Source organism: Podarcis vaucheri (genome assembly GCF_965113315.1).
Source record: "Podarcis vaucheri genome assembly, chromosome: 4".
Lineage (NCBI taxonomy): Eukaryota > Metazoa > Chordata > Lepidosauria > Squamata > Lacertidae > Podarcis > Podarcis vaucheri.
The window spans coordinates 105,521,527-105,546,083 of record NC_138762.1 but is presented as its reverse complement, the minus strand read 5'-3'; the positions used below and the strand labels follow the sequence as shown (position 1 = coordinate 105,546,083).

At 43.2% G+C, this 24,557-nt stretch overlaps 1 protein-coding gene and 1 long non-coding RNA gene across 6 annotated transcripts in view; one reads left to right on the top strand and one right to left on the bottom strand.

The window, feature by feature from the left end:
• Positions 1 to 8,309, bottom strand: part of KLHL1 (kelch like family member 1) — a 152,094-nt gene extending 143,785 nt beyond the window's left edge. For 2 of the 5 annotated variants that reach the window (XM_082221415.1, XM_082221417.1), the window contains exon 1: positions 7,093 to 8,303. In XM_082221415.1, coding sequence (XP_082077541.1) covers positions 7,093 to 7,583 — 491 coding nt within the window. In that variant the 5' untranslated portion in view covers positions 7,584 to 8,303. Of the gene's footprint in view, positions 1 to 7,092 lie in introns of all 5 variants that reach the window. The other 3 variants (XM_082221419.1, XM_082221418.1, XM_082221416.1) reach the window with 3 other exon arrangements.
• Positions 1 to 24,557, top strand: part of LOC309531769 — a 303,126-nt gene that overhangs the window by 80,127 nt on the left and 198,442 nt on the right. The window lies entirely within an intron of this gene.

Below are 24,557 nucleotides of genomic sequence, written 5' to 3'. Positions count from 1 at the left end.
GTTAGCACAATGTCATAACTTGTGTTGCTGCAGTGTGATTAGTACCGAGAATCTAGCCAAGAAATACAAAGTTAAAACTTACTGCAAGTTTAGGCCACAATAATAGAAAGTACTGATGATAGAAAGTAATAATAATATTATCAGCCAAAGATACTAATATATTAGAAGAATCTGATAGCTTACACAAATTCTTGTATTTTAGAAATCTATTGTTGTTGTTTCAAGGAGGGTGGGAATCATAATTATTTTTCAGGAATCTTGACTGCCAAGTCTAAAATAAGGGGGTAAAGACATAAGCTAAGACAATAATTGTAAGTCAAGAACTCAAAGCTTCAGGTTAAAGCAATGTCCAGCTACAAGAGGGGTCAGCAAACTTTTTCAGCAGGGGGCCGGTCCACTGTCCCTCAGACCTTGGGGGGGTGGACTATATTTGGGGGGGGGGCAAATAAACAAATTTATATGGCACACAAATAACCTAGAGGTGCATTTTAAATAAAAGCACACATTCTACTCATGTAAAAACACCAGGCAGGCCCCACAAATAACCCAGAGATGCATTTTAAATAAAAGCGCACAATCTACTCATGTAAAAACATGCTGATTCCTGGACCGTCTGCGGGCTGGATTTAGAAGGCGATTGGGCCGGATCCGGCCCCCGGGCCTTAGGTTGCCTACCCATGAGTTACAATAATAGACCTTGCAAGCATAAGTGATTTTGGAAATGTTGCATGCAATTTGAGGAGCCTTATAATCAAATAAGCAAAATTACAGTCCTAATGTAGGTAAGATGTGACATTCTTGCATGGATCCTATGTGGGATGCTATCTTTCTCTCTTCTCCCAAAGCCCTCCTTTTTTGCATTTGGGTTAATTCCTTAGGCTGCAATCCTAACCACATTAAGTTAAGAGTTGCTGGCATCTGTCTGTCCTGAAAGAGACAATGGAGTGCACCTGTGAAGGCGAAGCCAAGCTGGTGTGTTAGCATCACCGACGTGACCTCCTTGAGGTGCAAGCCTGGCCAGGGTGTATGGAGGTTCTGGGCTGCCAAGATGATGTGGTCCAAAGGAAACCAGAGCAATAGGTTTGCACCAATGTGATTTGAATAATGTTCTCAGATATATCATTAGGACACTATAAAACTACAGTATACAGTTCTGCTAGGGGGAGTGCTTTTGGCTGCACAATGAAATTTCCCCTCTCTCTTATTTCCATACCTGCCCCCACCCTGCCATGCACATCTTAAATCTGTTCCAGAGGGTTGGGAAGGGAAGACCCATAATGTATTTAGGAGGTCTGAAGAGAACCCAGGGATAGGAGAGGGAATTAAGTTCCGTTGCACAGCCCAAAGTGCTTGAACTAGCAAAGGTATCAAGCTTAATAACACCCTTAAAATTTACCACCATGATCTTTGCTGGTAGCACTTTTTCTTTAGCTCTTGCACATTTTTGTTGTTTATGTAGCATAGTTGCTGTGTAATGAACCATGTTCATTGATAAACACACTAAAAGCTTATTTCAAGAAGATTAAACATTTTTCTTCCACAGCTGAAAACACCACAAAATTATAAAGCAGTTGCTGTCAGGCTAATTCTCATTTAATGACCTGCCTACCTCAGGCAGGTTACACAATCTGGATATATTACTACATTGAAACATTTAACACAAGAATATTTTTTGTTTATATTACAGTGGTACCTCGGGTTACATACGCTTCAGGTTACAGACTCCGCTAACCTAGAAATAGTGGTTCAGGTTAAGAACTTTGCTTCAGGATGAGAACAGAAATTGTGCTCAGGCGGCGTGGCGGCAGTGGGAGGCCCCATTAGCTAAAGTGGTGCTTCAGGTTAAGAACAGTTTCAGGTTAAGAACAGACCTCCGGAATGAATTAAGTACTTAACCCGAGGTACCACTGTAATTTTAAGACTCTACATAGGTAAGGCAAAACAAGAATACAGTTAACTCCACAGGGCAGCAGAGACAGAAATATGGCTAATTCATTTTCCTTGGTCATTCAAGTTCAGGCTGTGTTTGGCTGTTTCAAAACATTTTTTTTAAGAAAACTGAGTATGATATGATAAAGCCACAGTTCATTCTTGTGTAGAAACTCAGGACTTAACTATAAGTTACATTAATAGTGTTTTTAAAATAACATGTTTGGGATGGCCATGCCTCCCTCTTAAAAATCCTTTCCTCTGTTCTCTTTCCTACAGAATATCCCCTCAGGCTTCTGTGCATCAGGTGCCATGAGATGCTAATAGGACTTCTGGAGACAATTAGCAGCGTTAAAGGGCAGGGTGGCAAGGGAACCAGCCCAGGGAAAGTGTTAAAAGAACTTCCACGTTGCTTTTAAGCAGTGCCACAATGACTCTTAAGAGAGTGGTGGCCAATCCTTAAAAATATTTTAAATAGATAAGGTGTTATTTTGGAGATACTGTAAATTTACTGGCTAGTTTGGACTCTCTTTCTTATATCCCGAAGTTGTTTTCTATTTAACCAGAGACAGCAACAAAAAAATGAGTCAAAATCCCCACCCATTTCCAGCTTTAACAGTCATGGTATTGAATATATTATTTAAGAAATAAGAGAGATATGAAGTAAAAATGAATCATCCCCAAGCTTTTCCCTTGATCTCAGAGCACCTAGTGACCACTGAGATTATCATTCTACACAAACCTACAGTACAAACCTATACATGTTTGTTGAGAAGTAAATTCCATGGCAGCTTTGATGATTTTAAAATCCTAATGATTTCAACTGGAGGGTCAAGTAGGTACTTGGATCTGTCCCATTGAAATCAAAGGAACTTAAAACTTTGGCTGGCATTTAACCTATGTATCCAACCAGGAAATGAAAAAGAACACTTCACATTTTTCTTCTAAATTCCCATGCCTACAGAAGAACCTCTCTTCAGGTTCAAAGCTTCCAAACATGATTGGAACTTGCTGATCATCCAAAAGGAGGCTTTGTTTCACTTTTTCTGTTCCTTCCATTTTGCAGAATCACCAGTATAGCTACAAATTCCCCTGATGCTCCCAAAGTAAGAGAACTACATGAATACCCACAAAACTTTTCAATAAAAAAGTCAAATTGTATGAAATCAGTTTCTCCGCTTCACTGCCTTGAAACTGATTCATATATTGTTATACGCACAAATGACTGCTCACACAAGCGGACCACTCCCGTGAGCAGCCTAGTAATGGGGCCGAGATCTCACACAGGTTCCCACCTGCCAATTCACATGAGCCTGTCCCATTCTTTCCAACAAAGAGCAAAGCATCTTTTATACTTTCCAAACTAAAGTAGTGATTGAGCAATTGTGAATAAAAGACTGCGCAGAACTACACCTAGGGCACCAGACAAGGGATTCCTAACCCTGTGTTTTGCTGCCATACAGTGCTGCTTATAGGTCAGGTATTTTTAGAGAAAAGACTGAAAGCTCAGGTGGAGGTTGTCATCTCCCACCCACTGCCTTTTATCTGAAGCACTCACTGCCACTTTCCCCCTGCTTGCCCAGGTTCCACAATGTGTTTGTGGCTTGCTGGTTTGTTTGTTATTGCAAAACTGACTAGGTGAGCACCTATTTTATGCATGTCCTTAAACACAGTAACCATCTTTCCATCTGGCATTTTCCAGGCACTACTGTCACCCATGAAACCATGAGGATGGCTGGGACTCCTCCTCCTACAAATAACACTGTTCTAACCTGCAGTTGCCATGAATGTAAAGTACTCCAAAACGCTCCCAGAAGTTTGCACCGTAATTACATTACATCAATTTTGGGTTTTTATTTGTGAGGTTTTTGCCATCTAAAAATATACAGTAAGTTTCTTCCTGCCTGATCTAAACATTACCTATATTTTTATGCAATATACCATGCTAAGCGATTTCTCTTCCTAACACCCAGAATATGGAGGTAAAATAAGGTAATACAGATGGTTCCCCTTTCGGTATTCAGAGCAAAGATAATTGAATAACACAGAAAAATGACTAGACATACAAAAGTGGTCTAGTTTTGCTAAAACAAGTAGTACTGAATCAACAGTTTTTAACTTCAGGAAGTTCAGAATTTCCCCGTCTATGTCCTTGGTCATTTCGGAAACTTCAGTTGTTTATCTAGAATCATGGAAGGATAGCAACTAAGTGCAGATGCAACAATCTGTCGATAGTTTTGTGGCAAATACTGTACATTGATAGTTTCACAGTTAAGATTACCACTGGAGAATTTGGGGAGCATGCAACAATTTCCCCAAAGCTAGGATTTTACATGCAGTATTTAAGAAAGGCATAGACCTACTAAATGTGATCACACCTCTCTGAACTCCAGACTTAGCAGTGAAGCAAATTTAACAAGTGTCATATCCAGCAAAACACACTGATCTCTTGATACAAGCAGACAACAATTCTTTAAGTGTTTGAGCTCTTTAAGATGGGAGCTGACAATTCAGTTTCATCTTGGTTAACTGCAAAGCTGAAAATTCAGACCCCTGCCTGGTGCCTTCCTATAAATCTGAGTGGCATCCAGAAAGTTTTTTTTTTAAAAAACCCCTTTCATTTCTGTGCAAGTTTGGTACCTCCACATTTGATTAGATGTAACCCAGCCAAAATGAAACACTTAAGTTGTGGTTTTAACAGAAGCACATCTAAGCATGTACTCTTGTCATTCAAATGACAGACTTAAAATGGCTTAACTTTGATTTGATCATGCCTGTTGACAATTAGACATGTTCTTAACAGTCCTGATTTAACATTCAGGCACCCCAGAAAGAGAAAAAACTGGGGCACATTTAAAGTAAGTAGAGATGAAATAAAAGTTTCTGCTCTGAAAGCCTTACATACTGAGAGAAAGGAAGGCATGTTCTCTTACTGAATTAATCAAAAAGAAATGCAAACAGAATACTTCATCTGACAAAACGGAAATAGTGCATGGATATTAGTGCAAATACTTGTGAAGCTCAACCCCAAACATATTTACTCAGAAGTTCCATTAATGTCAACGACACTTGACTAAAGTACTGCAACCTAGCTCCATCTTTTTGGGACTGATTGACTGACATGGACTCCAAATGTTTATGGAAACTTTGAGGGTACCACAAGGCAACGCAGCAAACACTGGCTACAGGACTTTTCTATCTGAGCATGGAGCTTTAACTAAATAGTGGATTTTTAATATGAGCCCCATACTAAAATGCTTAGGAAGCAAGACTTTAATAACTTTTGGGACTTCTAGCAGAAGCAAATAACCTAGTAGAACAAGTTTAGAATTCATATACTAATCAGTCCAATCTTTACGCCTTCAGCAACAATATGTATCTTAAAAATGTATTGAGAATATGAGCTTGGATATTAAAATTCATAACCTAGCTATAAAATGAGAGAATCAGAGTTCAAGTTGGTACCCTTTGTCCTACAAGTTTAAAGCCTTTATCTTCATCATCTGTCTCCAAACTGACTGTGGCTATTTGGTATGGCAGAAAGGCATTCTGTATATATTCAAACACACCCATCCTTACATTATTAGTTCATGTGTTCCAGACTTATGTCCAAGTACTGGGGGGAATATAGGGCAGGACTCTGCTTGAGTCTAGCTCAAATTAAATTGTCTGAAGGTATTGCACAAGTGTCCTCCAAAGGCAATTGGTAAGAGCAAGAGAGATTGATATCAAACCAACCAAATCAATTTGAGATTACAAAGTTTTGTTACTGTGATCCCTGTCAAATGAAGAACTCCTGGATGGTTCTGCAGCATAATTTTAACAAAAACCTTTGCTGTAAAACTCACTGAAGAGAAAAGAGAATTATATACCCTCTTCAGCAAATCAGCATTGTCACAGTCCATCCAAAGTTAAACACTTTAGATTTAAACAGGAATGATTTAAGCATGTCATTAATTCTCACTGAAAACGACAGTTAAAGTGCATGTGATCAGCTAGATTGTTTAATTGTAGCCTATATGCTGATCCCACCGCAGGGTCCATGCAGAGTCAGAAATAACTGCACATGAATTTGGAATGTCGGGTTCAGTTAACACCAAGTGCATGCAATGGATTTAAAACCATGTGGTAAAAGTACATGGGGCAACATGGAAAGTTCCTCCGGTTATTCATCTGGAAACTGTTTAACTTGAGCTCCATGTCCACTCCCACAACTTTAGAAAATTACTCTTCCTCACTGACTCTGTATCCTTTGGGCTGTTACACTGGCAGATTTGAAACAGCATTTGCAGAGGGGTGGAGAAGCGTAAGTGCAATTACTCTTTGCCATGGAGGAAAGCCCCAGAGTCTTGTGGCATCATGAAGGCTAAGTGCATGATCCATCAAAGATGAGTAATTTTAAGAGCCACTGGTGTTAAAGGGAGGGTTAAATGTGCACTTAAATCCCTCCCTTTGAACTCAGAGGGGTATGCAGCCCTTTCCTACCCATCTTTACTCAAGTTCTACCAGTTTACAAGTCTTGAAAGGCTGGGATCTGATGCAGGCACTGAGAGTAAGCATCGCGGACACAGTAAACTGTCAAGGAAGCAATCTCGGGAGTGAGCCCCACTGAGTTCCGCTTCCAAGCGAACATGCTCAGCACCCAGCTGTTCATTTCAAGCAGGACCGCAGCCATGCAGAGTGGAGAGTAGGTTCAAAGGCTCAGAAGTCTCCCAGGGTCAGTGGCGTAGCGTGGGTTGTCAGCACCCGGGGCAAGGCAAGTAATTTGCGCCTCCTAACCCGTGGATTTGCGCCCCCTAACCCTAACCCCCAGATGTTGCGTCCGGTGCGGCCGGCCCCCCTGCACCCCCCACGCTACGCCACTGCCCAGGGTTCAGCAGGGCTTACTCCCGAGAAAGCATGCATCTGGCAGAGGTGGGCTGGGAATGTGCCTTATTTCGCGTCTCCCTCCTGTTATCCTATTGCAAAGAAGATCAAGGGGGCAAACACGTGCGATGAGCTCTCCCGTGGAGTGGGGCGTCGCGAGGGTGACCAAGTGCAGCGCATTAAAGAAACCTACAGGGGATGAGCACGCCGACCTTCCTAAGGAAGGCGCCTCTGTGTGTGTGGACACCCCTCTTTCCCCCAAGGCAGCCTCGCTGCTCCCCTGAGCGGGTACTGTACCTGTGCGCGGCCCCTTCACCTGTTGCCTGGCCTCCGCCCTCCAGGAAGGGCGCCGGCTCTTCCTTGACCTCGCGCAGCACCAGCGCCTTCTCCCGCTCGCGGGTAAACTCCCCCGGCGCGCCTCGGCCGGGCCCCTCCTCCAGGGACTCCACGTAGAAAGCGGTGCGCGGGGCCGGCTGGCGCCGCTGCTGCTCGGCCAGTCCATGGAGCCGCGTGGCGGGCAGCAAAGTCCCGTTGAGGGGCGGCGGGGAGGCAGCGCAAGGCGGCGGCGGCGAGGAGGACGAGGGCGACGAAGAGGCAGCTTTCTTCCAGAAGGCGCCGCTGCTCCTCTCCTGGCTCTTCAGCAGGCGGCTCTGGCTCGGCCCCCAGTGCTCGAAGCTGCTGTCCTGCTGCAAGCAGCCGCCGGCCGGGGCCGCCGGGTGGCTGAACAGTTTCCAGCGGAGGCGCAAAATGTGCTTCACGTCAAAGTCCTTCCGACCCGAGTTCGACATGCTGCTGCCTCCGAGGCCGCCGCCGCCGCCGCGGAGGGAGACGAAGAGGGGCGCGCGGCGGCGGCGGCGAGGCTGGAGCCAGGCGCCTCTTTCCCCGCTCCGCTCGCCTCCGAGGCGCGGCGCTCGCCTCACGGAGGAGGGAATAGGGGAAGCGGCGAAGGAAGGGGCTTTAAAAGAAGAACGGCATAAATAAAGGCATACGCAAGGCAGGTCCAGAGGTAGACCGGGGGAAGGCGGCGGCGGCGCCCTCAGCAGCGAGGAGAGAGCTGGCGGAGGGCGCCTCCAAACTGCGCGGCGGGCGAAGCGAAGGAGCGAGCGAGCGGGGCTCCCGCCACAGAGCGCACCGAGGGACTGGCGGCGGGGGAAAGCGCGCGCTGCTCTCGTGGACGAGGCGGCGGGGGGAGTCCTCCGCTGTGCCCCCCCCCCAGCCCTTTCCCAGGCAGCTCCAGTAGGGAAGCAGGTGGCTTCTTCCTCCTCCTCAGCAGCAGCCGCCGCCTCCTTTCCCTGGCGCGGAAGTGTGTGGAAAGAGCCTGGAGTTCTTCGCTCCCCTCAGGAAGCCGCCTCTGAAAGGCTGGGGGGAAGCGGCGTCGAAAGTTGCGTAGCCTTTAAGGGCTACTTAGTCGGCGGGGAGGCGGCGCGGCTCCTCTCGGCAGGGCAGATTAGCTCTCGCTCTCTCTCTCTCACGCAGCTGTCAAGGTCCTCGCTGAACCATTTTCTCTCCGCCTCTCCAGCGCCTCCCTCTCCGGCGCTGCCAATAAAGGATGCAGATGTTCAGAGAAGCCTTGGGCGGCGGGAGATGCCAGATGACCCTAATTTTAACGGTCACGCTTCCCGTGAAAACGAGGCGGCGGCGGCTTTTATGGCAGGATCTTACGGCCCCTTAGAATCGAGGGGATCTTCCAGGTTTTTAGAGCCCCGCTTGTCCCCAAAAGGCACTCGCCATCTCTGCAGCAGCAGCAGCAGGCGGGCGGACTCGCGGGAAGTTTGCGCGAACAAGTAGAGACGCGGGCGAGTTTCATCTTCTCCTGAGCTCTTGTCGAGAAAGTCGAGGGCAGTCCGCACATAGTGTCTTCCTCTTCAGGATGTTGCAAAGATGTTCCAAGATTGCCACGACCTGTGTTCTGGAGGGAGCAGGGGAAGCGATCTCCTCAGACCAGCAGTGCATTTCCAGGTGGCACTAAATTCAGTCGATAATAAATGAAGTTTCCCCACTGGCCTTTTCCCCCCTCTTGTGCTGACATTTTGCACTCATTTGCTCCCAAGAGTTCAAACAGTTCTCATCCCAAGCTGTTTAATTCCCATGTTTTTCCTGGAAGCCATCCCATTTTTACTCCCAGTGTTGATTTGATGTGATTTAGAAACACACACATTTTCACAGCAATAGTGGCCCAGTCCTTTCTGCTGTGAACTGACTGTGGGATACCAACTGGTTGTTCCTGTCCTAGGGTGTGGAGGGGGGAAAATGTATTATAATTTAAAATCCATACAGATGTTACAGCTAAAATATGTGAGCACAATCCAGCAGGATTCTAAAATGCTGTTAGTTGTTCCTGGAAAGGTGCGGATTTCCTGTTCTGGTAACCTGACTTCCTGTGAGATAATGGCTTGAGCCAGGCTTCCTCAACCTCAGCCCTCCAGATGTTTTGAGACTACAGTTCCCATCATCCCTGACCACTGGTCCTGCTAGCTAGGGATGATGGGAGTTGTAGGTCAAAAACATCTGGAGGGCCGAGGTTGAGGAAGCCTGGCTTGAGCATTCCTAGCCTTCCAGAGCAGGCGCACATTACAGGCCTTGCTTGCACTCTTTCTAACTCCCTCAACCACTAGCTGCATTATATGCAAATCCTTGGAATCTAAACCCTGTAGAAGATGAGGGGTTGCTATAAAAAAAATTGAGATGCCTCATAGGAAGCAATTCACAAATAAAATAAATAATTGTAATAATAGCCATGGGCTGTAGTCAGTGCTGATACTACACAGAGTCGACCCGTTGAACTTACTGGTTATGGCTAACTTTGGTTCACTCGTTTCAATGGGCCAACTATGAGTAGGAGCTGCTTTGTCTACAACCCATTGAATGCATTGTTGAGTGAATAATTCCCCCAAATGAAAGGTCACCTCACATGCTGGAGGAAATACATTTGCACCGAGGTTCCGTAGCATCATCATCATCATCATCATCATCATCATAATTTATTTATACCCCGCCCATCTGGCTGAGTTTCCCCAGCCACTCTGGGCGGCTCCCAATCAGTGTTAAAAACAGTACAGCGTTACATATTAAAAACTTCCCTGAACAGGGCTGCCTTAAGATGTCTTCTGAATGTCAGGTAATTATTTATCTCTTTGACATCTGATGGGAGGGCGTTCCACAGGGCGGGCGCCACTACCGAGAAGGCCCTCTGTCTGGTTCCCTGTAGCCTCACTTCTCGCAATGAGGGAACCGCCAGAAGGCCCTCGGCGCTGGATCTCAGTGTCCGGGCTGAATGAAGGGGGTGGAGACGCTCCTTCAGGTATACAGGACCGAGGCCGTTTAGGGCTTTAAAGGTCAGCATCAACACTTTGAATCGTGCCCGGAAACGTACTGGGAGCCAATGCAGATCTCTCAGAACCAGTGTTATGTGGTCCCGGTGGCCACTCCCAGTCACCAGTCTAGCTGCCGCATTCTGGATTAATTGCAGTTTCCGGGTCACCTTCAAAGGTAGCCCCACGTAGAGCGCGTTGCAGTAGTCCAAGTGTGAGATAACTAGAGCATGCACCACTCTGGCGAGACAGTTCGCGGGCAGGTAGGGTCTTACCCTGCGTACCAGGTGGACCTGGTAGACAGCTGCCCTGGACACAGAATTAACCTGTGCCTCCATGGACAGCTGTGAGTCCAAAATGACTCCCAGGCTGCGCACCTGGTCATTCAGGGGCACAGTTACCCCATTCAAGACCAGGGAATCCCCCACACCAACCCACTCCCTGTCCCCCAAAAACAGTACTTCTGTCTTGTCAGGATTCAACCTCAATCTGTTAACCGCCATCTGGCGGCTCTCTGTAGACATGATGCATATACACCTCCCAAAATGAGTATATGTTTACTTCATTCATTTGTTCTCTCCCACATGTATGATAGCCCCATAAAGGTTTTCAGGGGAAATTGTGGTTTATCCACAATGAAAACATGAGGATCCACCTGTAATTATGTGTGAAGTGACAGGGTACTCTGTCAGAAGCAGGATACTCTGGAGAAAAGCTCCCTTGAGTCCTATTGTTTTTCAGTGGCAATATTTAAGAACTTGCATTCATTGGTCTCATGGCTTTGCTTTCTAGTGAGCAGATATACAGGAAAGAAAGGGAGGCATTGTGTACATCAGATACAAAATGCAGAGCCTAGCTTTGGGCTGTCACGTTAATATATGCAGACAACGGTGAACACTAGGGAGGTTCAGAGAGGTTTGCCTAGGGACATTTGCTCACCTGGGGGAGAAGGTTGCAAAGGTTGCACTATGCAGCTGGGACATAATTACTGAAGGAATAACTTCATGGTTAGAAACCAGCAGAGCAGCGGCAAAACTGCATTGCATGGCATTGCCTTCTAGCTCATAAATCATCATATAAAATGTATGAAAGACTGTAGGCAATAAAATGATACACACAGTGGCTGCAAACCACTTTCCTTACTGAAATTGGGTATTTGGAGGAGGGGAACAGGTCTCCCTTTTAAGGAAAAAATATGTACAAAACCCCCCACATGCTGTACATGTATTTCTTCAGTCTAAAGAAGTTTTATTCTTTCTCCAAAGTACAATCAAAAGAGTACCATATGAAGTTCATGGTGAATGCAATTGGCGGAAGATGAGGAATGGTTTTCCTAACTCAACTAGGAATATTTTTTGCTCCTTGTTCATGAAAAAGCTGCAGCTTTGAAAACCCATTTGCAAAGCACAGATGCTTGGCACCTGGGATAATAGTTCCAATTCTTTCTGACTTATCACCAAGCTAGTAAACCCAGTTACAACCCTCTGTTAAGGGTTGCATCTGTCTCTAGACAAAGTCACATATTTCAGCTAAACAAGAATCCAGGTCTCCAGGCCCCATTTTGAGGAGAAGTGGGAGGGAAGGAACCACTGCACATTTTAAATATTGATTTATTTCACAAGAACTAGACTACAAAACACACCATACTGTGATTTTGTTCTCACCATTCAGTGATAAAACAAGACAAAAATCTGTTATAAAACAAATAGCAAAGAAAGGTAGTTTTTATCAAAGACCGCAATGAACTGTTAAAGGCACCTGCCTAAGGTCCTATTCAAATGATTGGGAGCAACATGAGGGTGACTACACTCCTGTTCATTTTAGTGGTACTTGAGAGGAGACCTTAACAGTGGCTTGTGCCCAAGGTGATCAGTTGAGAGCAGAGGTGATGCCAACCCACGCATCTGGGGCAGCAGTGATAACACTTCGCCATAAAGGCTACAGCTCTGCAGACAAAATATTGAGTTTTTAAGTCAGGTGTTATTTATGAAGGGGGAAATGCCCTTTCTCCTGTACATGATAAAACAAAATAACATAATTTTCTGAGTAATACCCCTCCCCACCTTCTCACTATATAGAAGGATCTGGCAACTTCTGTTTCAGTGTATCTGAAGAAGTGTGCATGCACACGAAAGCTCATACCAAGAACTAACTTAGTTGGTCTTTAAGGTGCTACTGGAAGGAATTTTTTTATTTTAACATAATTTTAGACACTTTGTTAACTCTGCGGCCGACCAAGGCTGAAGCCAACGGTCATTCACAAGGGGGGAGGCATCACCCTCTCCCCTCTATTGCCCACGAAGCCTTGCTGATCCACAACTATTGCCCACCCTAATGGGTAGAAGCAACCATTTTAGAGAATTCACTAAAAGTGACAATAAAAACCTGGGAAACCTTTGGGTTCAGTCAGTCGCTCAGTTACAAATCCGCATTGCTCTCACCTCCTTAGACCTCACCCCACTGGCAAGTTCATACACACTTTTGTGAAGGGATGTTTCAACACTCCTTTCCCTTTTCTCTCTCTCTTTTCACAGACTTGTTCAGCCTGTGACACCTGTGGCACTTATGACAGAGCTCTGCAAGAACCAAAATGCACATGTGAGCAGCACCAGGTGAGCAACTGAAATCATTTTACTGCCGTGGTACAAAATGGTTGAGCTCAAGCTCATGGTGATAAGGGAAAGAAATGTGGAGGTAAAATACTAACTACAGTCCTAACAGTTTGTTTTGACAAATTTCTATAAAGTTTTAAAAAGTAATCTTAATATGAAGAGGAGTTTGATTTTTGATTTTTATAACTGAGCTTTTGGATTTTTTAAAAAATGAAAGAATGAATATGTGTTTTAAAAAAACTCAGCCTGTGTTGCACTTGAGTTTGATCTCAGTGAAATATGAAGTTCTCGGAATTATTTCTTCATATCTAATTACATGCTCCATTCACCATTATTTTGCTTAGAGGGCTGAAAGCATGGTAGCTTTAGCATGAATCCATTTGAAATCAGGACACATTTGTTGGCTGCAGACCAAGATACATTGGAAAATGGAGAGTGCTCACAATCCTGTTTACAGCATCATGGCGCTTTCATTGAAAACATTGCATATTTGTAACTCTGATGCTGCTGCTTTTCATGCATTGCATCCTGGGAGATATCATATAGGATCTACTGAGTGTTCAGAAGTGTCATGACGTTGGTACACAGTGGTTGTGGGAGAGGAGATAAGGCACAGCACAGAACTGTAATATCAAATGTAAAATCAATTCTTATCAGCCTATTCCAGTAAAGAACAGGAAAGTACATGTTTACAAGAATCTGCATTTACTTATCTTTAACAATATAGCCAAGATGCTGTGTAAAATTGGGGAAAGTATCTATGCATGGAAAAGATGAACACACAATAATTCATAGCTTTAAAACTACAAATATGATGACTTAAGTTAAACACTGAACAAAAGCAAGCATAGCAAAATGATGTGGGTATTCAGCAAGCAATTCCAAAAGCAAGGAAGGATGCAACCCCCTCAACTGGATTCGATCAAATGCATTTGCAGCTTACTAGAGGACTACCAATAGCTTCTAAAGATGACTGCAGTTGCATCTTCACACCAAGGTGGGCAACCTGCAGTCAACCTCTGGCCGGTAGCCTAATTTTATGTGGCTCTCAGCCTTATTTCAAAAGCTCTCTGCAAGCAATCAGCTGTGATTTCTAGCAAGAGCAATTTGTCCCTCTTCCAGCAGGTCACTGGGCAGAGAGGTAGGGAAAGTGAGAAAGGGAAAATGGGAAAATGAGAAAGGAAATGGGTGGTTAGATAGAAGGAAAGGGTGATGTCTGGTGCCCCTTGGGACAATTAGGGCAGAAAGCAGGGAACCCAACAGTAGATGGAGCCAGAACCAATGACAGGATGAAGCAACTGATTCTAGTTTTATCCTCATCCACCTTCCTGCTAAGTTCTACAAGGGAAACATTGACACAAGAAGAAAGCTGACCACAAGGTCCATCCTCTGGGCTGGTTAAACCAAGAAGGCAGGAAGGTAAGGGATGAGTGAGGGCTGACTGAGGTTGGTGGGGCAGCACCCCATTATAGATCAGCCTCCACGGGAGAAATGGAGTGGTCACACTACTTTTCCCCCCTCTTAGGCTGTATAGACATTATAAACTTAAAGCACATTTGAAGCACATCCATTCCCTCAAAGAATTCTGGGCATTGTGGTTTACCATTCACAAAGTTACAGTTCCCAGCAACTACAGTGCTCAAAATTCTTTGGAAGAAATAATGTGCTTCAAATGTGCTTTAAAGGTCTAATGTGTATCTAACCAGGTTCTGCCCTCTGATAGATTACATACCCTCCAAGTGTCCCAGTTTCCCAGGGACAGTCCTGGAACTAGGAAAACCATCCCAGAATGTCCCTATTTCTCCCACTAGGGCTGCTGCCAAGCTTGGGGAGGATGAGTCGGCAGTTGTCCTGAGCGATGGTGATAGCCATGGTGGTGATTGTGAGGGAGCATCCCGTTGTCTCTCTATGGCCTTGAATTAATGCTATCCTCTTCACCAGCTGCTACTTCCAGAGTCTTCCAGAATGTAGTAGTTCAAAAACACAAATCACTTTCAGGTAGTGTCGTATCTGAGTTCGGCACTGTGTTAGAAAGAATTTGGTTCATGGGCAATTGAAAACATTGGCTCCATTGAAATTTGGAATGAAGTTAATTAGTCACTAAATCACAATTGCGCTTCAAGTATACAGAATTTTAGGTTCATTAAAGCTGGGCTGTTATTGAAACTAGCTGAGGGCAAAAGTTAGGCCACCCAAAACAGGACAGTAAAACCAGTTTCACTGTTTCAGTCTCTTGCATAGATGCAAGCTGAAAACTATTATATCATGCTAATATATAGGTATATCTCTGTCCTCCTCACTGACAGGAAGTAGGATTGAACTGATTAGCTAAAGATGGGTGCTTTGTGTGTATAATCTATATGTCTTCCTCTGTCTTAAAAACATAGTAAAACTTGCACACTTAAAAGTGTCCACAGTCATGGAGAATTGACTTTATAGAGCCGTAAAGTTGCAAAAGATATGAAGCAGAATTTTGTTGGCAGGAACATTGCTGAGCAAACCATGCAAATCAGATGCTGTTTATATAATACTGAGACAAAAAGAAAGTTAGAAAGAGGTCAAACTTAGCTCTCCTTGCAAATACAGTAAGTTTCTGCAGAGATCAGGTGTAACTATAGAACTTAAAAATGATAACCGTGTTGTAGAAAGTAATAACTAGAGACACAGAGCTCCTATTGGTCTCCATTAGAACACATGGTACCAGCAGCAGAGCATTCTCTGTCTGTGTCCAGGGTGGGCGCTTGCCAAGGTGCCCACAGGACACACCCAGGCGCAGGGCATGGGGTGCCACGGGAGTGACCCTTGCCTGCTGCTGCAAAGTAGGGTTCACTCACAGCACCCCACAAGCCCCATGTTGCTTTGCAAGATTCCATCTAGATAGTGTATTGCAAGAAGGCAGACCACGCCAGTATGAAGAATTCCAGACATCCAATTTTCAGGAATCACACACTGATGGAGACAAAAATTCAAACTTTAATACTATGTGCTGGTATGCCAGAGCCTTGCAGTTAAGTGGAAGCCAGTCTATTTTATTGGGAAATTGTAGAATCAAATGAGCCTGCCGACTGTTCTGAAACACTGCCCTGAACTTTTGGGAACTCCAGTTTAAAATGAAAACCAACTCTATGTGGCATTCCCTAGAAACTCTGCATTCCCTTTTCACTGGCAGCTGTAACCTCTCACATTCAGATTCCTTTCTCAGAGGTGCTAATCATTTTCTCTGTTTCTTTCTTTGCCTTTCACACCCCATTGCTCCCTGTCCTCTAACAGCACTTGGAACATGAGGGCCAGTCACTTTGCTTGAACTGCCCAGCACTGAAAACAGTTATAGCACCAGGAAAAAAGTTGTTTTCCAGGTGAGGAGTGCTCAGCCAATTCTGTGTTCATTCATAACAGCAAAAGTTCAGATGAATGCTGGTGATGACCCTCACATCCACTTAGCTGATTTTATTTATTTATATACCACTATTTCATTAAAAAATAGCAAAGTAGTTTACAGCAAAAGAACATAAAACCATACAGTAAAAACCATATAAAAATGATTTAAGGCATACATCAATTAACTATTGTGGAAATGTGCATTCTTAATTGTCTGCATTGATCTGGCAGAATAAAAAAGTTTTCAGCAAGCATTTAAAGGTTGAAATAGAAAGCGCCTACTAAATCTCTCCCCTTCATGGATCACTGCCTTGCCGTGGCAAAGGGGCTTGAATAAGGGCACAAGGAGAAGGGGACGACAGAGGACGAGATGGTTGGACAGTGTTCTTGAAGCTACCAGCATGAGTCTGACCAAACTGTGGGAGGCAGTGGAAGCCAGGAGTGCCTGGTGTGCTCTGGTCCATGGGGTCACAAAGAGTCGGACACGACTAAACAACAACAACTAAATCTCTATTACCAGAGTACTCCACAATACTGGAATAACACTAAATGTTTTATTTCTTGTTATGAAATGAGCGCCATCAGCTTCCATATGTTCTCAGTGACTGAACTGGGATATAAAGGTTCAGGTGGTCGCTGAAGTATCGTAGACCTAAGTTGTTCAGGGCTTTGTAAATGAACACAACAAGCTTGAACCTGACCCAGGAGTAGTCTAGCATTCGTAGACTAAGTCCCATTGAAATCAGTGGGATTTGTTGAAGAATAAGTATGTTCAACAATGGGAGTTTAGGACAGATTTCAGCATAATTTAATCTGAAGTTTAGGGGATGATTACTTTGAAGTATGTGTTAAAAGGAGCTTACTCTGTACAAAATAAGTTTAGGATTGCAGGTTAAATTGATCAAAAAACAGCATTCAGAAATAAGTGGGGAGTTGGGGGGAAATGGTTACAGTGCGAAGTAATTTTTAGCCCATCAAGTAAGCCTCCTTTCTTATACATTGTTTCCTATTATGAAAACTCCTGCAATTAGAGAAGGAAAGTAGCACTTTTCATGTGGCAGCAATATAAACAGTAAAACGGAAAACACCAGCAGAAGAGCTCTAAATGGAACTAAAGATTTGGATATTTTTTAAAAATACATCAAAACCAGACAAGAGTAGATTATTTTCAACAGTTTGCTTAGATTTCGAGGCCCATGTAGTTCCATCATTCTTTTTTCCAAGTAAGTAGCACAGTAACTTGGCAACAGTAATACGGTAATTCTTAAGCAGAAATTGTCAACCGTACTATTGTAGTTCATGCTTTTAAAATAAGTTTTGCAGAGCATTTGGAAATCAATCTCGTAGCATAGACCCAACACAAAAATTCTGAAAACTGGGCTGTAATTAAGTACAACTATTAAGGCAGAAACAGATACTACATTGGGCACGTGGCAGTCACTGGACTTCTGTGCTAAGACCTCTAACACCACCAACAACCACACTATATGTCATAATGTTGTCACATGCATCTCTCTAGCCCCAATCCACATCCCTGACAAGGACAGGAAATGATACATTAAAAGCAGAGGACAATTCAGTATAGATTGTCACTTTTAGCAATTGCCTCAAGCTGAACGTATTGTACCTCTTCTCTTAAACTTCATAGTCACAGCCATTTGGTTAGCAGATTATTTTGATAAGTGATATTCTGAATGTCACAGCTTGCTAAATTTGCAGAAACACAGGTGCATAAATGTCTGCATTTTCCTAAAGGTTTAAAAATGGAGATCAAGAGAGAACTCTTTTGTTTTTCTTTTGCTATAGAGTTCCACTGAATTTGTACACATCATATCTTAGTTTTATTCTTCTTCTTATTATTTTTTATTATTGTATCTTAAGCATTGTTGTCCATTAAGCCACTCTGGTCACTTTTAGTTATAAGGTGACTAATAAATGTTGCAAATCAACAACAGAATTTCAGTGTATTAATTTTGCCCATATAGACCACATATATAGGGACATGGGTGGTGCTGTGGTCGAAACCACAGAGCCTAGGACTTGCCGATCAGAAGGTCGGCAGTTTGAATCCTCTTGACGGGGTGAACTTAACGTTGCTCAGTCCCTGCTCCTGCCCACCTAGCAGTTTGAAAGCATGTCAAACAGCAAATAGATAAATAGGTACCGCTCTGGTGGGAAGGTAAACGGCGTTTCTGTGCGCTGCTCTGGTTTGCCAGAAGCGGCTTAGTCCTGCTGGCCACATGACCCGGAAGCTGCACGCAGGCTCCCTCGGCCAATAAAGTGAGATGAGCGCCACAACCCCAGAGTCGTCCACGACTGGACCTAACAGTCAGGCGTCCCTTTACCTTTTACCACATATATGTGTTCAATGTTGAAACAATGATTCTTCAACATCAACTTTGTTGGACTGGTCATGTTGTTCAGATACCTGATTATCGTCTTCCAAAGCAACTACTCTATTCTGAACTTAAAAATGGAAAGCGTAATGCTTGTGGTCAACAAAAGAAGTTTAAAGACTGTCTAAGGCAAATCTAAAAAAATGTAGTATAAACACCGACAACTCAGAAACACTGGCCTGTGAGTGCTCCAGTTGGAGAACAGCCTTTACCAGAGGCGTCATGGGCTTTGAAGACACTTGAACTCAGGGCGCAAGGGAGGCACGTGCTAAAAGGAAGGAACGCCTTGCAAATCCACACCCACCTGGAAACCAATGTCCCCACTGTGGAAGGACATGTGGTTCCAGAATTGACCTCCACAGTCACTTATGGACTCAATGTTAAAACCATGTTTATGGGAGACAATCTTACTCGGCTACGAGGGATCGCCAAAGAAGAAGAAGAATGTGTCAATTGATATGCCATGGGTTGGAACAAAATCCATAAACTTCTCAGGTTCTAAGAACTAACTCATTAATTGTGTATTAATATTAAAATGCAAGCATTTCAGTATTGTAAGTGTACAGTGGTACCTCGGGTTAAGTACTTAATTCGTTCCGGAGGTCTGTTCTTAACCTGAAACTATTCTTAACCTGAAGCACCACTTTAGCTAATGGGGCCTCCCGCTGCCACTGCACCACCGGAGCACGATTTCTGTTCTCATCCTGAAGCAAAGTTCTTAACCTGAGGTACTATTTCTGGGTTAGTGGAGTCTGTAACCTGAGCATCTGTAACCTGAAGCGTATGTAACCCGAGGTACCACTGTACAAACAAAAACAAAACAACCACCCCTGAGTAGACTTTACATAACAGATTTTCCCTGTGTAAACAAAGAGTACAGGCAGCTCCTCATTTACACAAGGTGAAGGCACACGTGACCACGAATGTACGCATCACTGGGAACCTGGAAGTGGCACGAAAAGGGGCAAAAACAGTCCTAAAAGAGCCCCAAAAAATGGCAAAAATTGTACAAAAACAGTGTCTGGCAGTCCCACAAGTCTTTGCAAGTCCAATCTCAGGAGTCTTTACAGTACACTGACCTTTGAGTTCTGTGGAGAGCTGGAGTTTGAGCAAGAAGACTTGGAGGGAGCGATTGTGGTCTTTTGGTTTTTTAAAGGGTTTTTCAAGGGTTTCCAGAGGTTTAGAGGCTGTTTGCAGGCTTTTTCAATGGCGTTCCCCAAATACACGATTTCACTTAAACACGTGGTGCCTCGGAACGCAACCCTTGCATAAAGGGGGAGCTGCCTGTATTTTCTTAGAGCAGCGATAAAACATCCTATGGCCACAAATGAATTGCAAAGAAGTGACAGTATTTGTATCAATATTCTACTGTTCATAGTGAGCCCATTCTTTATTTTCAGAGTCATTCAACGTGTTCCTTCACTGAGTTTTCTCAAAGAAAGGAGTGCTTGTCCTTTGACAGCCTTATCTACAATCCAGTTAAGTCAAGCTACTTTGCTTTAAACCAATTTATCTTCATTCAGGAATTTCACTAGTGATTCCAGAAAGTGTTCTTGAATTTTCTAGCTTGGCTGATTGAATGGGAGATCCATACTGACCAAACGTATATATTCAAGTTAAAAACAAACCACATTTTCTCTACATAATGCCATGTTGCGTCCTTATACAGACATATTCTTACTCAGAATTTATTAATGCCACATCTGAAAATGTGTAATGTCTTCCATGAGCCTGAGTAAGTGTTTAAATTTCATAAAGTTATGAGCTGAGGCTGTAAATCTTTTTAAGCAGCCAAACTTATAATGCACTTCGTTATCTAGTAACCTAAAGTTAGAAAATTCAGAACAGAAATAAATCATAAACCTGTTACAACTGATTAAACAAAAGGAAGCAGAGAAATGTCACATGCACCCTAGGGGTTCTATATAGAAAAGTTAGCACACATAACTATGAATAGAAAAGCCCACGAAGCTATAATATTTAATGCAACTTAACAATAGTCAAAGATACGTTGAGTGATGTGGCTAGTTCATATATACCGGCTCAGTTCATACAGACCAGCTCCTGGGGAACAGGAGTGAGATCATATATTCATTCATTCATTCATACACACACACACACACACACACACACACACACATTTATACTGAGCAGATCCTACACATACATCCTGAACATACATAGGCATGCCACAATGTGATAATGAGTCCTTCCAATTATTTCAACACTGACAGCTTATAAATATTCTTGGAATAACAGGTTTGGAATTGCCCAAGAAAGATGTTAAATTATTTTTAATTGCCACAACTGCTGCCCGTATTTCGTTAGCTAAAAAGTGGAAAACCCAAGAATTACCAACAATAGAAGAATGGCAGATGAAGATGGTGGATTTTTCGGAGCTAGCCGACCTAACCGGAAGAGTCCGAGACCAGAGGGAGGAGGAGTATCAGTAAGAGTGGAATAAATTTAATGATTATTTAGTTAAATTTGCTAAGTTAAACTAACTGAAAATAGCTTGCAGATACTTAATGGGTTTAGGATTTTATTTATGTTAAGTGATGAATTAATATGTTTAACTCCATAAGGTGAAGATCTAAGGATGTTAATGTTTAAGTTAAATTTCATAAAAATTGGGATTTGGAAAACTGTTAAAAAGACATGCAATGAAATTCAACCAAGGGGAAGCGAGGAAGTCACTTAACAAAGTTAATAACTGTAATTTTCAATAAGGCTATGATTTATGTATGTTTGTCTTGTGTTTGTTTGTTTATAATATTGTGAAAACTAATAATTTTTTTGAAAATATATAAAAATATTTTAAATAATAACAATAATGCTTGAACTATTAATATGCCACATTTGCTTGTGTAAGCAGTAATGGAATCATGTAGGCCATAGGAATTTAGCAGTCGGGGACTGTCCAGACTCCAGAGACAATCTGTCCCTCCCAGGAGTAGGAACTGCCTTTCTCCAATTTACCAATGCAAAATTAAGAGAAGGGTATGGACACAATGTTGTATGGGTGCATGTGGGGTTGGTGGGCACCCTCCCAATGCCCTCAAAATGGCCCTTCCATGAAATTAGTTGTTAAGCAGGATAATAAGGTATTAAGAAATCCAGAGTGAGAAATTATTGGATCACACAGAAGAAGCTAACATTCTTCTCACCCCTTGCCTTTTCCTGTAAGACCTATTGCAGTCGTTAAGAGTCGTCAACAGGCTCATCTCAGCTACCTGCCAATCTCCCATTCCCACCACCCTTCTGAGTAATACCCCTCCCCACCTTCTCACTATATAGAAGGATCTGGCAACTTCTGTTTCAGTGTATCTGAAGAAGTGTGCATGCACACGAAAGCTCATACCAAGAACTAACTTAGTTGGTCTTTAAGGTGCTACTGGAAGGAATTTTTTTATTTTGACTATGGCAGACCAACACAGCTGCCTATCTGTAACAGAAGAAGCAGAAAGCGAAATGCTGACTCTTGAAAAATAATAATCATGGCCATTGGTCCTAGCAAAGTTGCCCACTGTGGGCCCCATTTTGACAATAATATATTAAGCGGCAAAGTCAATCTCCCTGTTGCTGCTTTTAGAGTTTTCGCTAAACATGAGACATAGCAGGTGCTGGTTTGAATTTGACGCTTCACTTCTTTTCACTTTGTGTCTGTATGTGTACTTAAATGAAAGTTGGTTAAATCTTTGAAGCCACAACTGTTCCCGTTGCCTGTACATTCATCAAGGATTCTCTCTGCTTTACTCTGCAGCGAGTGCATATTGAATAAATGGCACACATTCATTACAAATTAGCTCCAGGCAGATGGTCTTTATTACCTTATGAGAACAGCCCAGTGCTTCTCATACATGCCTGGACAACTGTACCTCATTTAATTCTTTGAGTGGAAATACATTTGATTCATCTTAAGAGCAGTTATCCTTTGCAAAGGGAGGTGGGGTTTTGCCTGATCTCTGCCACTTGGCTGCCACTTCTGAAATAATAGACAGTAGTTTTCTGAATCTGCACTTATGGCATGATCTACTAAGGTCTGTGGAAATAAAATCATGTACTTGAGAAGAGCAATTTATATGTTACAAGTATTTCTACAGCTCGTTAATCTGTGAGCATACTCACTAATGGGGCCAGGGAACCAAGTGGAGCCAATTTACCTTTCTTAAGAATAAAAAGTATGAATTGAAGCTCAGCACAAACTCATTTCTAAAAATTCTGATGTTAAGCACCACATTTAACAGTCTTGATGACATGTATTTTAAAAGTAATGAAGGAGAGAAAGAAAAATAGATTTTTGTAACTTTTTTGCAAACTATCTCCTTTCTTAGCTTGTAGCTGTCTATTGCTGTGAGCCTAGAATAAGGTTGTGTTATTAATAGATTTAAAATGGCTGGCTATTCTCTAACACCTCCTGAATGATCATCTATGCTTTTTCTGATGAAGGAACTGCTTGGGGATGATGTTACAGTTGGTATGAAAGCTCTTAATTGGCTGTGGACTCTCTGTCTATCTGTATTGTCTCCATTCATTTAACATATATTATTTTAGCATTAGTAGAGTTGGGTTAATTCCAACTGCGTTGGCATTTTCAGCAGCAGAGGCATAGAATCAGGCTTCCCAGTTTACACCTTTGACCATCATGCATAAGGCTAATTACTAGCATCAGATATGCACTAACCTAGAACATAAAAGCAAGCATATGGTATCTAATATGATACAACCACAGGGAAATCCCATAGCTGAAAATGAATGACTTTTGAGACAAAGCTGACATTAAATATACTTAACAATCCAACAGGCAAAGACGAAGATGATATGATATTGTTAGCTGTGTCCTGTGCTTATATTATAATATAGTCACAGTTTATTACAAGATTAATAAAATATGACAGCTGTGGCAGGCTTATTTTTGAAACTGCCATATGGTCACTGAAGTTTAGGTTGTTCTGTGCTGCTTAATGTACTAGCAATGCAAACAATGCTTTGAGGATTGCCTTGTAATTAATCCAAGATAAATCTATGACTGTATCTATTATCATTACCACAATGATTACCGTTGCCTCCATCATCCTCATGGAGGTTGTTCCTGGCTTTGATTTGGAATGACCAAGGAAATGTTATTGTAGGATTTTCTGACTGTGGTACAGTGTAATCTTTCTAAATCTGTTTCCTGTTGCTTATTCAAAATGGGTTAGTCCACATAAGCAGTGTTCCCCCCACCCCATCCCGAAAAATAGGTGCTGATACATAAGCATCATTCCCCCACCAGCCCCTCCCTGCTGCTTGACCACCCACCCACCCACCTGCTCCCTCCCTCTCCCCCCTCCTTGCACCTTTGCCACTTCCAATGCCATAATAATAATAATAATAATAATAATAATAATAATAATAATAATTTATACCTCACTCATCTGGCTGGGTTTCCCCATCCACTCAGGGTGGCTACCAACAAAACATTAAAATATAATAATTCATCAGACACTAAAAGCTTCCCTAAGCAGAAGTTGCCTTCAGATGTCTTCTAAAAGTCAGATAGTTAATTTCTTTGACATCTGATGGGAGGGCATTCCACAGGGCAGGCGCCACTACCGAGAGGGCCCTCTGCCTGGTTCCCTGTAACTTTGCTTCTCGCAGTGAGGGAACTGCCAGAAGGCCCTCGGAGCTGGACCTCAGTGTCCGGGCAGAACAATGGGGGTGGAGACGCTCCTTCAGGTATGCTGGGCCAAGGCGGTTTAGGGTTTTAAAGGTCAGCACCAACACTTTGAATTGTGCTCGGAAACATACTGGGAGCCAGTGTAGGTCTTTCAAGACCGGTGTTATATGGTCTCAGTGGCCACTCTCAGTCACCCGTCTAGCTGCCGCATTCTGGATTAGTTGTAGTTTCCGGGCCACCTTCGAAGGTAGCTCCACATAGAGCGCATTGCAGTAGTCCAAGCAGGAGATAACTAGAGCGTGCACCACTCTGGTGAGATAGTCTGCGGACAGGTAGGGTCTCAGCCTGCGTACCAGGTGGAGCTGGCCTTCATGTGCACAAGTCTTGTCTCTAAAGAGCTGTGATG